This window comes from Protopterus annectens, chromosome 7.part0, assembly GCF_019279795.1.
Source record: "Protopterus annectens isolate FY-2018-M chromosome 7.part0, PAN1.0, whole genome shotgun sequence".
Lineage (NCBI taxonomy): Eukaryota > Metazoa > Chordata > Ceratodontiformes > Protopteridae > Protopterus > Protopterus annectens.
Window position 1 is genome coordinate 1253251996 of NC_056739.1, and position 13926 is coordinate 1253265921.

Below are 13926 nucleotides of genomic sequence, written 5' to 3' on the forward strand. Positions count from 1 at the left end.
AACATGCACACACAAAACAAAGTTACCCTAGAAAATGAGAGCGAGAGAGACATCAAAGCTGCCATCAAATGAGTTAGTTTTCAGTTCTTTATGCCCCTTATTTCATTCCGAAGTCAAACCTAGATCTTCCTCATCTTACCTGCATAGATGGGACATCTGTGCAACCAGTTGTCAAATTTGCAAAGTTTTTGAACAGAGGAGGTTGTACAACTGTGTATTCAGCCACAAACAAACACATCTGGTGCTGTTGCCATAGCGAAGACAAAACAGCAACTAAAAATGTCAGACAGGTTTCAGAAAGATCGTGAAACTACACAGCACTATCAAATAAATTCTTATTTTAAACTTTTATTTTTTGAAATTCCCATATTTTACTCGAAGGCGAAAATGAAAGTTTATGCGGTTTTTTTTGCAGCCTTCCGAGTTTTCTTCTGAACCTTTTGTCCTGGTTCTGCCTTTGGTGCCTTCTCCGCCTTGGGTTCGGCTTTTGGCTGCAGGAAAGAAAAATATGCTGTTACTACAGTGCACATTTAAGACCATTTTTATTAAAACATTTCTGTATTAGTACAAGAAAAGAACAAGTATCGCCACATGTAGACAGCAAATGCGGGAAGCATGCTGGTGCAGAAAGGGGTAAAGTGGGAAAATTTTCTGGGAGTGTAATGAGTTGGTAGACTTTAAAACTCCCTGCAGACTGCTCTGTCAGAGATGCTGGGTGTGCAAGTTGGAGTGACTAGGGAAATTATTTAAGCTACAATACAAACTCAGAATGGCCTAGACATAGTAAGGCCTTACTCAGCTTAATTACGATGGATGTCAAAAAAGACTAGAAAATGGAAACCAGCAAGTCTAAACCAATTTTACTAGTAGAGATAACAGTTCAAACAAACTGGGATCTTTAGAAAAGGGTAGGAGCAAATTATTAGGTAAAAATGGGAACTGTGGAATGAATACATGCAGAGGATGCAAGGTTTAAAAGGCAGGATTTGAAAGAACTATGTAATGGCAACAATGACTGAATATATTAAAAGTGATGTATACTGTTTGCAGCTACTATTGTGCTGCATGGTTTGGAAGGTTTGCAAATGAGATTGTTTGCTGTCTTTTACACAAATGTAATACGGACATTCCTTAAAAAAAAAAAAAAAAATTAAAATTTGCATCTGCTGCACTTGCAACTATGATTGAGACAACTGACTGGTTAGTGCTTCATTCCTGGGAAGAGAGTCAAAGGAACTTTGCAACGTGCACTTCACTACTAGTGGGACAGACATCAACACTTCAGTTTTAAACAATTGTTGTAGGTGCAAAAGAAAAAGCTGGGTAACCAACAACATGCCTTTTGGGACTGCAGAGTTGATAATTCCCTACACAGTACTTTGACAAAAATGTTGAGAGAACATTTAAAGCTACAAAAATTTTGAGCTGGGAGTGTATGATCCGAGCTGCGATACATAATGCAAACTGCCTAGATACAATAAAAACCTATTAAGTTTAATGCTGTTAGACAAAAATACTGAATGATGCAAAGGAAAAAATGGAAATAGGATTTCATAAAGGAATAAATGGAATCTGTGGAAACCATACACACGCTCAGGAAGAATGGATGTTTCAGGGTAGGCAGCACATTTTCAATTTAACATTACATGGACTGCCCAAGACAGATTTCTATACAATTCATGAAAATTCCTTGTACTGATTTTCTTTCAAAGTGCACTCGCGTCCCTAATATGAAAGGCTTTTAAGAGTTGCTTTCAGTTTTAAGTGGCAAAGGGGACTTCCACTATCACCAAGAAAGGTCTGCAGAAGGGAGACATCAAATCAAATCTACTCAAAGTGAGAACACACAACTGATTGGTACAAACGCAACTAGCAGTATGCCGTAAAAACAAATATTTTGTATTTGTGTGCCTCAGCAGCCCAGATATGAAGCTCCAGCCAAATATAAAGGGCATTAAACCAATGAACATTCAACGAGGCAGCTAGGAGAAACTGAACTGAGAATTACCATCTTATGTAACAGTAATATAGTCCACAATACCAAAAATGTAAAATGCACTGCATTTAAAATATGTACAGCAGTGCTGGAGTATTGTATGTTGTGCGATTTACAAAAATTCAATGATACTCCTACATTCCTACAGTCATGTACATTACATAGTACAGATGATCAATGCCTGCATGAACAAGATGTAGAAAGACAAACTATACACAATTGCCCAAGACATATTTCGGGGACCTCCAGGTACTCACAAAAGGGTGCACTTCACATTAACCAATATCCCAGTGTTTATAGATTTTTTTTTAAAGGACCACTATGCTTAGAAACAAAAGCTAGCAAAACACATTTTGATGCTCTATGCTTTAACGATGCAACAGGCATTTTTGCCACTGTGCAGTGCTTACTTTAAGTAGAAAAAGTTACTGAATTCACTGTAACCCCCCCCAACGACTGCAACTAATATTTGGGAAAAACATGCATTATTCTCTATAGAAAAGAGGTTCCCCTATTGATCTATTACAGGTTAAGACACTGTGTCCATATTATCAAGACTGTTTCCAGCTATATAATAGCACACACCTACTCAGCTTTGTTACTAACAGTAACAGGAACCCAGGGAACTTGGCACTTTGACTTGTCAAAACTACTCTGAAATCCTACGGAAGGGTTAATAAATCATAGGGTTCATCTACCGCCACAATAAACTTAAAAGCTGTAAAATGTAAAAATTAAGTCTCCCACTGCACGTAGTGTCTCATGGATCTGGTCCCTTGCTATTTACTGTTTTTGTAACTGATCTACACAGTACAAGTCAACATGCTACCACTCCGTAAACTGGTTCAACACTAATCTATACAGACAAGCGTACAACGTCAAAACAAAGTATCCTAACAATTCCACTGAAACACTGCTTTTACCATCAGCCCCCACAAAAAAGCTTGTTCACAACTACACTGTGAAAGCTCATTACTTCTGACCAAACCAAAACTGAACTTGTAACTTATACCAAACTCCTAGGGGTCACTGCAGATACCATAGTTTACTACCATGCAACAAAACCAAAAAACACAAACAGCCAGCCTTGGCACCCTACACCAAACTAAAACCTTATCCAACTGTCCAGGCTAGACAAGTCACCGCCCCTATATTTATAACCCTGCAAGCTATCCAAACCACCCCACTAGAAAAATGCTGCAACAAAACTGCTAAATTTGGTATGTATAGGACTAAAACAAACTGTTATTAGGTTAAAATATTGGTGAGTAAATTCTAAGGGTTCAGTCCAAGTTTTCCAGCCTGGGGAGAAAAAAAAAAAAAGTCAATTATCCAGCCTTACTCTCATCCAGTACTTTTCACTGAGGAGTTATTGCACCCAAGTAAATCACATACTGCAGGTGAAATCGCTGCTTCCCATATGTAAAGTTGGGAATTCCATTACCCTCTCAAACAACTAAATTCTTTAAACCAATGTAGACACACCTAAAAGATCTTAATGCTGTGATCATACACCCCCAACCAGCCAATCCCCTTAAATTATCTCATCCAACCCGTCCTCTCAAAATGACTACTTGGCCAGTAATCTTCTCATGTACTGTTACGTTTACTTGGCCCCTTACTCTGATTTCTCACTGTGCTGTTTGTAATGATTACAATGCAATTGCACGTTGACTATTCATATGCATCACGTTTCAGCTCACTATTTTATGCTCAGCAATTACACTATGAACCCCTCCACCAGGTCTCCACCGTAAAAGGAGCTTTCTATCCAGAGGGACAATCCTACCCAACAAAAGCAATAACTGGATTCTTCCAATCCCAAGCGTTACCACAAAATTGCAGTAACAATGCAAAGTTTGGAAGAAATGAAAAAGTTTCTCCAAGTGGTGGAACAGTTACTTGTACTAACAGTAACATGCCACTCTAAAGGGGATAAGAACTGGAACTAAAGTCAACAGAAGTCTTTGTGACAGCACCTCTGTCAAAGAACTTAAAGGCTTATAAACTGTCCTACCACATTCAAGGGCTTTTAAAAACAAGTTTTTCCTTCCCACAGTACATACCACAATACTGACTACCTTCCCTCTGCATCAGGTTATTCTAGCTATATAATGAAAGGGAAGTTTACAAATTCTGTAAATGTTAACTGTTTTTGAGAATTTGAAAATCACCATCTTCCACATTCTTAATACCTGCTACTACATCGATCTAAATGGGTGTCATCAATTTCATCTGCGAATTAAATTGAATGCTGATGTGCAAAGGCCGCTGAACTATTTGGACAGAAGTTTTGAGCAAACTGCCTTTCCTCAACAGTAAACCTAAAGTGCCAAGATTTTACAGGTGCATGGCTCCTGCTTTTTTAAATTTCTCCAAGTTTTTGGGGTTCCCCATTCCCAAGTCAAAGTACGATTAAAGTTCATAAAATTAGTACGGTTTCACTCTGTTTGCCGAAAGTGCTCTTCGCAACACCCGCAATGTGCCCAGTAATGACTCCTCCTGCAATTCATACTGTTACATGAATTGGTAATGTATCTAAATAAAAGACTGTAAATTCTTTTATGAAGACCAGTTGTTCCTACTACTATTGGAACTGTCTGGGTATCTTTCTTCCATGGGGCTCGTTTCTGCCTGCAGACAGAGGTATTTTATAACAGTCTCTGTACGCAAGACACTGTCACTAGGTGTGGCAATTTCAATGATCAATGCTACTTTCGTCTTTTCTTGGACCACTATATCCAGTTTTCTAGCATCTAACTTTTGGACTGTTGGTATTGGGTGATCCCATGTGATGCAAACTTCATTTTCTAGGATTCTCTGTGGCTCAGGTTTCCAGTGTTTCAGCCACTTCAATACCATAACGTTTGCACAATCTCAAGTGTAACAACCTCACCACATTATGCCTTTCAGTACACAGTCCCTCTGCCATTAAAAAGTCCCAACCAAAAATAAGGAGCGTTACTTTCCAATTCGGTTCCACAAAACCTGTGTGTGTTTCTCCATGTTTAATGGACTTGGGCTGCCAATATTAACCTTTCATTTCTTCATGTAAATTCACCTCTCCTTAACCATTCCTGATTTCGTTCTTGATCAACACGAGGCTCCTCCAGAAGAAGTTTTGGCTCCAGTGTATGTAGGGGGGTGGGAATTCAAAACAGTCAAGACTCTAGTTTAAGATCCAAATGCAAGTAACTGCTACATACAAGAGAGATCTAAAATGAAATATAAATGTTCACATGAAATGCAAAAAGCCAGAAGCAAATCCCCCAAAAACAAATTGGAGATCAAAAAAAGGAAACTGTGCACACACCAGGTTTAGTCCTGTCCAGGTAAAATCCAAGTTGTCTGTGCACATCTAAGGAGGAGCAGTATCCGTTCCCCTTTGTTCTGTGGATTAGAAGGTTGGCAAAAGAATGGATTGATTAAGAGCCACACTGGATACCACCTTGGGCATGGAAAGATGGATCATGAGACACCCTGTCTGCATGAAAGATGAAGGGCTCCACTGCCATAAGGGCCTATAATTCAGACACCCTTCTTGCTGAAGTGATTGCCAAAAGGAAAGCTTTTTTCCAAGAAAGGAATTTTAACTCTGCACTTGCAGCTTGCTCAAAAGAAAGAAACAGTGAGTTTTTCCAATACAAAGTTAAGGTCCCAGGCTGGAGTTGGGGCTCTCCTGGGTGTCTTACGTTTTTGGCCCCTCTGAGGAACTGCTTGAGCAGTGGGTGAGGAGGAAAAAAGAGTGGTGGTTCTGTGTTGTAAAGAGCTGAAATGGCTGAGGCGTAAATTTTGATGGAGGAAAAGGACCTTGTGAAGCATCTCAATTAAGTGTATTGAAGAATCTTGAGGTAAATTGGGCACTGCTGTGGCCATCCCTTAAGTTTGGTTCCAGGCACGGAATCTTTTCCATTTTTCAGCACAAGACTTTCTAGTACTAGGCCTCCTTGCCTCCAAAATGACATCCAACACTTGTCTGCAGAGGGATGGTACAGGAGAGATTAGGTTAATTAGCCAGGCTGCCAGGTTCAGGGTTTGAAGGTGGGGGTGCAGGATCTGGCTCTCCTGCTGAGACAGCAGGGTAGGGATCTGAAGTAGGTGCCATGAGGCTAGAAGTGACACTGCGCAAGAGGGGGTACCAGTGTTGGCGTGGCCAGTCTGGTGCAATCAGTATTATCCTTTGTCTTGTTTGATCTTTTAGTAGTACCTTTGAGAGGAGAGACAGGAGGAAAAGCATAAACTGATAAGATTTTTCCAGCTGAAGGACAGGGCATCCACTTTCCAAGCTTGTTTGTGGGGAGTCCTTATGCAGAATTTGTCCAATTGGTAGTTCTGGGGAGAGGCAAACTGGTCTATATCGGGGCTCCCCCATTTGTTTATCAACATAAAGTCTTTAGTTCCAGTTTCCACTCCTGTGGGTCCTTGAGATTTCTGCTTAGTCTGCCAGTGTATTTAGTTTTCCTGGCAGGAACTGAGCCTGTAGATGCACTTGGTAGCTCAAGGCTCTGTCCCACAGAGCCATGGCTAGCCTGCAGAGGGGGTAAGAATGGGTACACCCCCCTGCTTGTTTATGTACTGCATAACAGTGGTGTTCAGTCTTTACCATTAAATTCCTCTGGAAGAATGTGGTCCTTGAAGGCTCTTCGAGCAGCTAACATTTCTTTTTGATTGATATGCAGGTGCATTTGACTTTGGTTCCATTTGCCCTGAATGCACTTCCCTGCCAGGTGAGCCCTCCCATGCATAGTCTGATGAGTCTGTTTGGGTTTGGGTGGCAGGGGGTAGATTGAATGGTAGTCCCTTGGTTTTGGTGGCAGGCCTCTGCCCATCAAAAGAATTTGAACCGTAGGCAAGGTATGATGGTAATCCCGGCTTCCAGATCCTGAGAATGTCGACAGCATAGGCTTTTTAGATACCATTGTTTCCTCATATGCAGTCTTGCATATGAAATTAGTAGAATGCAGGAGGCCATGAACCCCAACCAAGGCTTGCAGTATTTGCCTTGCAAATAGCAAAGTTTTTGTGGCAAATAGTTTGAAGTTGTCAAATGAATTTGTTTCTCTGGAAGTTGTGTTCAAGCTTGCTCCCAGGAATATAAATTTGCTGACAGGGTACCAAATGTGATTTCTTTTCATTTATGGTGTACCCCAGACAAGTTAACACCTTTCGTACAAATGCCAGATGATTCAAAAGTATGTCCTGGCTTTCTGCCTTAGACAATCATTCAGGTATGGGTATATTTGTATATTTCTTTGACTGCAAAATGCAATGACTGGAGTTAGGCACTTTTGCTTATCTACTGCACCCAAGATATTCACAAAGGGCAGTGCAGAGAAATGATAGTGCATGTAGCCTGCTTTGAATCATAGGCATCTTCTGCAAGATTCCCCGATTGGGATGTGCAGGTAGGCTTCCTTTAAATCCAGTGTTGCCAACCAGGCATCTTTTCACCAGTGGTTTCCTATGCTAGGCAGAGTTAGCATCTGGAAATCACCAAAAAGGTGTGGTCTAGGATAGGATGCCAAGGGTTGTTTTTTCTGGGTACCAGGAAAAGTCTTGAGTAGAAACCTTGTCCCTTTTCCTCTTCTGGTACAGTTTGAAAAGCCTTTATACTTGAGTACTTGCTTTTGAGCCTCTGCTCACTGATTTGGGGGTAGATCTGGCCAACCGTTTGGGGTTGGTAACTTGTGGAAATTAAATCTGTATCCCTGGCAAACTATATTTAAAAACCCATTTGTCCTGGGCAACAAGTTCCCAGATTTTTGCATGCAGAGCAATCTTTCCCCCTAAAGAAGCAGTCAATTGAGAAGTGCTTGGAAGATTTAAAGTGATCAATGAGACAGTTTGCCATAGGGGGAGTCTTACTACTCCTCGATTTGGAAGTGGGAGCCCCCACTGCTTAGTCCTGTGCGTACCCTGGGACTGTAGCTTGGGTGTTCTGGCTTTGGACGGAGAAGGCCTGGAAGAGACAGGAAAGGACCAATTCTTAGACTGTCAATGCCTACTAAATCTTGGAGGATGTAAACAGTTTGCATACATTTAGCTTTTTCCTCCATATTTTTAAGAACTTCTGCTTTGTTGCCAAACAGGCAGTCCAGATTTAAGGGAGCATCCAGCAATTTAGCTTCAACATGATCTGGCAAGGATTGCTCCTTAAGCCAAGCATGCCTTCTAAGTACAGACCCAGTGACAGCAGCCCTGCAAGACACCTCTAGCGAATCAAAACCACATTGCAAAGTGTTTTCCAACATGTTCAGCAGAATGCATTAAATCCTGTAAATCCTTATTTTCAGCACAATCAAGAATAATTTTCTGTTTAAGCAATCCAATAATATGCGGTGGATACTTTAAAATATGAAACTGGCAATTTAAGGCCCTAATGGCCAAGGTTGCAGAAGAGTATACCTTCTTACCCCATCTATCCAGTGCCCACTGGAGTCGCTATCAGAGGGGATATGATTTTTGGCAGTAGTAGCCTTAATGTCCTTGGGTCCCTATGAAATGGTCTCGGGATCCACAGTAAGATTTTTTTTAAAAAGGAACTTTAGTCAGGAACCCTGTAATATCCATCAGGTTTTCTGGGAGCAGGAGGTAAGGAGTCAGGGAACAAACTAGATTCCGAAAAGGCATCAACAATGTCTAGTACAGGAGGGATAGCTAAAGGCCTGTGCTGGGGCAAGAGCAAGACATCCCCAATCCTCGGTTTAGAATCAGAAATCCTGGATTTCCCAATAAAAATGCTCCCTAAGAGTATGCAAGGTTTCACCAAAAGAGAAATCCTCTTTGGGGGGGGGGGGGCAGAGGGAATAGTCCTCAGCATCAGAATCTTCCTAGGTAGACTAGGATAAATCCTGGTCTGAGGAACCAAATTTCAGAATCCTGGTCAGAAGTATCATAAGCAAATTCAGTCCTAGGTCTCAGAGGGTGAAGATTAGCTTCCTCTGATTAAAGTAACAAGGTCTTCAACCATCTTTATTTGTTTTTTTAAGACAGAGGCCTGACCATGCGGTCTAGCAGTCTGTTTTCTAGGCATGGTTCGTGTTTTAGGCCTCAAAGAAGATGGCGTCGGTTTAATATGCAAGTCAGTAGGCCTGAATACACCCTCAGAAGTCTGTGCCTGCACAGCGGCTCCAGACCCATCCAAGGTAGAGACATCCGCAGGTTCCACAGTTGAAGAATCTCACGGCATACCAGACTCCGAATGGGTCTCAGCAGGAGGCTTGTGAATCTGAAGTAGCGGGCATCAGGGGCTGCGAAAGCACCTCAATGAGTACTGGTAAACTGGCAACTGGCTTAGGAAAAGCGTAGTCAGCAGCTTTGGACCTAGACAGCCTGTCTTTATCTTTGCATTTTTTCGGAATGTCAGTAGTCGGATGGCTTACCGAAGACATATCTGGATAATTTAACCAAGTACCAACTTGTTTAGAAGTGTAAATATACTGATGAATAGTTTGTTGCTAGACAGCGAGGTACATCGTGGTCAGGGCCTAGGCAAGGAATACAGTACGAATGAAATTCTGAGGTATGTGCTTTCCACAAGAAATAAACTGACTTTTACTGACATCTGTTTAGAGCAAGAAAAAAAAAAAAAAAAAAAAAAAAAAAAAAAGAAAGTTTCCCCAACAGGGTACTTGAGTTTAAGACTTTGGTTCTGAAACTCAAAATTTTCAGGAATTGGCCGACCGGCACTTGCAAACTGCTTCTGCTTCGGACACCGCATGGCAAGAAAGACTGATGTAATGGCATCGGCTGCATGCTTTATACCCCCGACTACCTGACGTCATGGAAGATGAGACAGCAACTGACACAGGACCTAAGACTTGGATAATCAGGCCGACTGAGGGCTACTGCAAGCGGATAACTCAAATGTGATGACTGCAACAGTGAAACACAAAGAACATCAGGGCGATCGCACATACCTAAGACAGTAGTCATTCGGTGTTGCATCGGAACTACTTTATAATTCTGGGTTTGACTAAAAAAGTTAACGGTCATAAAAGAAGCCAATAGAGATGAAAACCGGGGAAGATTATTGTATGCAACGTCAAGTTGCTGTGCATCTAAAGTTTTAAATGGCTCTGCACAAAATGTAAACTCTGCCAGATTTAATAAACCCCTGCTGTGGAATTAAGATAAAGTCAGTACACACTTCAGTATATCAAAAAACGAAAAAACAAACAGTGCACTGTCAATCATTTAAAAAATAAATACTCTCATTGAGATACAGTAAAAAAATCAAACATTCCTGAAAAATATATCAATACACTTTCAGTACTGATCCAACACTGATCTGTTTAAAACAAACACTATAAAAAGTAGTATATATATTTATACTGTTGCATTTTGTAAGATGGCATGTATTTTAACACTCATTCACTTTCTAAGGCTTCGTCCCTTTAGAATAGATCATCCAGCTCACCTCCCTCGTTCCAGTAAGGTTTCTGATAGGATAAACCCCAGTGTCCGAGTTGGTCATATCAACCACCATAAACTTTGGTTTAACCCATTTGCCTCACGCTGATGTTTGCATATACAACCGTGCCAATTCATTCATTTTCTGTAGGTCACATGAAGCAGGTGTGAAAGCTCTTACCTTTTTAATTTTAAGAGCGAATTAACTTTTTTTTTTAAAAAACTCCTGGCACTGTTTTATTCCGCTGGTTACCAGAGTGGGGTAAAAATTTCTTATAGCCAGCTTAAGAGCCAATGCCTTATAACAAAGCCCAGAATAGTCAAGACAGCTGACTCTTTCTATACTTGCTACAGAAAATAAACAGCACCTTGTTGGGGGGGGGGGGGGGTCTTCAAGGGGAAGAGAGCAATACTAATTTAGAAGAGTAATCAGAACTGGAACATCCAAAATCAAATTTGGATCCAATAATTGGACTTTCCAAAAAAAGAATACAACATACCTTTGGAATTCTGCGAAGGATTGCACGACGACGAACTGTCTTCGCATAGGGATTCAGTTTCAACATAACACGCAAGTTCTTTAATGGGTTCTTCTTCAGCACCCTACGATGTATCTTTTTGCTGCAATAAAGCAGTTATGAGATTTTAGTAAAAATTAACAGACTGGGGTAAGGTCACCATCTACAAGAGAGACCTCAGGACTTCTTATGAAATCATGCTTTTCAGAAACACGGACCAATGAAGTCAGTCATCACAGTGTCTGATCAAACAATGAACATTTCAATACAAAGTAAACAGACTCACTTGGGTGGGCGCAAAGCCTTCTGGATTTCTTCACTCTTAAGGATTCGAGTCAAATCGGTTTGTGTCATCTTATGCATTGGAAGGCTGCAAAAACACAAACATGGGCTGAAAACACAAACGAGTCTCTAAAAACCGCAAAGCTCTAACTTTTTGGATTACAATGGCTGCATAGCTGCCAAACCTTAATTCATGCCCTTTAATGCTAGAAACCAAGCTGCAAATTTCAATTTGCCCAAATATCCCGGCTCACATGATCACGTCTCTACTTGTAAGCCACTTGCTGCAAAAAAGGGTTACATAACTTGACAGCTCACTCAAAAGTTCAGAAAGAAACCCTTCCGAAAACAAATGCATACAATAGGCCCAATTTTTGCCCTGTAAACTCATTAGCAAGACCTTGCTGGGGAGCCTGCAAGTCTACACCCCCCCCCTGCTCCCCCAAACACCGCCATCAACTATGACTTGGTAAGAATACTGGTCACAGAAAGCTGCAGCAGCTTTAGTGTTATTTCAACTTAAGTAGCTGCAGGAAGACTGAAAATAACTAGCCTCTTTACTAAAATGCCAAATAGCTTGGCATCTAAACTTTACTACCACTGGGGCAAGGGAATTGCCACAAAAAAGGATTAAACAAACAAAAATCAAAACTTTGTTTCATTACATTTGTTAACCAGGTTTTGTCCGACTGGGCCAGAAGCCAGTTTTCAGCAGTGGCCAGGGAAGAAAAACTCCACATGCAATAACAAAGCTAACAGCAATACTTACAGAATACAAGCCACAGCATAAACAGTATACAGTGTCAATTATTAGGACAAGCCACTGTTAAAACTTTACAGAAATACAAATTACAAAGACAAGTATGCACAATATAAATGCACCGATGTAGATCAGAAAAAGACAGGAAGTTATTTACTATTCCAGATGTACAGTACGAGTCTGCCAAGACTGCAGACGGGAGTATAGTAGGTTAGAGTACAGGATAACGAAAGGTCCAGGGAGGCAGGAGGAATTTGCCTGGTGAATAGCAGGAAGGAATCCAGTGAATGGTTACGTAACTCTTTAGGAGTGGTTTGAACTTGTGGTGGTGGGGATTTTATGTGATGGGCTGTGGAAGCGTATTCCATAATTTGAGGGGGTCACTATGGTAGTTGTGGGAGAGGTACACCTTTAGCATTAGTTTGAGGATCTGAAGGATTGGTTGTTAGTACTAAGATGGACAAGGCTAGAGCGCGCAGAGCAGTTGCTGGGTTGGTAGATTGTGGGCCATGGTAATTTGGCTGAAGGATAAAAGATTAGGAAGTTCTGGCCAGTTGAGTTGGGCTAGGGAAGTGGTGGGTCCTGTATGGCTGACTGTTGGCAAACTTTGCGATTTTGTTGTAGCAGGATTCCGGGTTAATGAGGTCAATTTTACGTAGGTTTGTGAATATGAGATTCATATAGGAGAGTGGAAAGCAAGTGTGACTGAGCAGTGTCTGGCACACGAGTAAGGTATGGCTTACCCCTACAGAGGGTGCCAAGTTTGGCGTGAACTTTCTTCAGTCAGAAATATGCATGAAGTTAAGATTCTCATCAACTGAGACACCTAGAAGTTTAGCCTGGTTAGTGGGTTCAATTTCTGTTCTGCCGAAGGACAGGATTGTGAGACGGGACTGCCAAGGTTTTTTTTTTTTTTTTTTGATTACTGAAGACTAATCTTAGTTTGGGTTAAGTATGAGTTGATGCTCTGAGAGGTATATTTCTATGTCCTGAAAAGAGGTTTGCATTTTTTGTGAAGTTCTTGTAGAGAGGGGGCCGAGCATACAAGTGTGGAGTCATCAGCGTACTGGACAGTGTGTAACACTTCGAGTTGCTGAGCAGAGATTGTTAGTAAATATGGTAAAGAGGAGGAGGGGACCAAGAATGGAATCTTGGGGGACACCTGAGATGGGGAGGAGGGGGAAGAGACTGTTTGCCCATTTGGCCGCTTGCTGACGATAGGGAAGATAACGAACCAGATTAGGGATTTGGCAGAGGGATCATAGGATGACAGTTTGTCTAGTGGCAGTTGGTGGGAAACTACATCAAAGGCTTTGGACAGAGCAAGATGGAAGAGGCAGCTTGACTTTTGTTTAGGAGAGGATTAATGGTGTTGGTGAAAGATATTAGAGCTGTGCTTAGGTCGAAAGCCACGCTGAGAGCTAGATAGCAGGTTGTGATTAAGGTGGTGTAAGGAGCTGGTTGTGGATGCATTTTAAAAATATTTTTGCAAGGGGTAAGAGGATGGCTATGGGATGGTAATTTGTTAGTTCTCTGGAGGGTCCTCCTTTGTGGAGGGAATGATGTGGGATATTTTCCAGATAAGAGGGATGTAATGTTCTGTAATGGAACAATTTATCAAGACTGATATGGGGTAGGCGATTAAATTAGTTAGGGAGTTGGTCAGCAGCAAGACAGCAGGGTTTTAGTTATGTAGCTACTTTGAATGGTATTAAAAAAGTGAGGGGGTTAGGTTGTGTAAGGTAGGAGTGGGAAGTATAAGTGGCTGGATGGTGTGGGTGCCCAGTAGGGTGGTTGTGTGTGGACTTACTAAATTGGGAGTTGAATTATGTAGCTATAGGGTCAGTGTTGTTGGTAGAGCTAGGGGGGGCAGGGGTGGGCTATGACCGGGGCTAAGGAGGTAGCTATGCTCTGCAAGAATTTTTGGGGGGTTGTTTAGGTGTTTTTGTTGACTGGTT

At 41.4% G+C, this 13926-nt stretch overlaps 1 protein-coding gene and 1 non-coding gene across 2 annotated transcripts in view; both read right to left on the reverse strand.

The window, feature by feature from the left end:
* Nucleotides 1–328: 328 nt before the first annotated feature.
* Nucleotides 329–13926, reverse strand: part of RPL4 (ribosomal protein L4) — an 81915-nt gene continuing 68317 nt past the window's right edge. The window contains exons 8-10 of the mRNA XM_044077871.1: nt 11213–11296; nt 10909–11029; nt 329–491 (exon numbers count right to left, since the gene is read on the reverse strand). Coding sequence (XP_043933806.1) covers nt 396–491; nt 10909–11029; nt 11213–11296 — 301 coding nt within the window. The 3' untranslated portion in view covers nt 329–395. The remainder of the gene's footprint in view (nt 492–10908; nt 11030–11212; nt 11297–13926) is intronic.
* Nucleotides 11100–11168, reverse strand: LOC122807348. Its single transcript, XR_006365655.1, has one exon. It is a non-coding gene; the product is annotated as a small nucleolar RNA SNORD18 (small nucleolar RNA).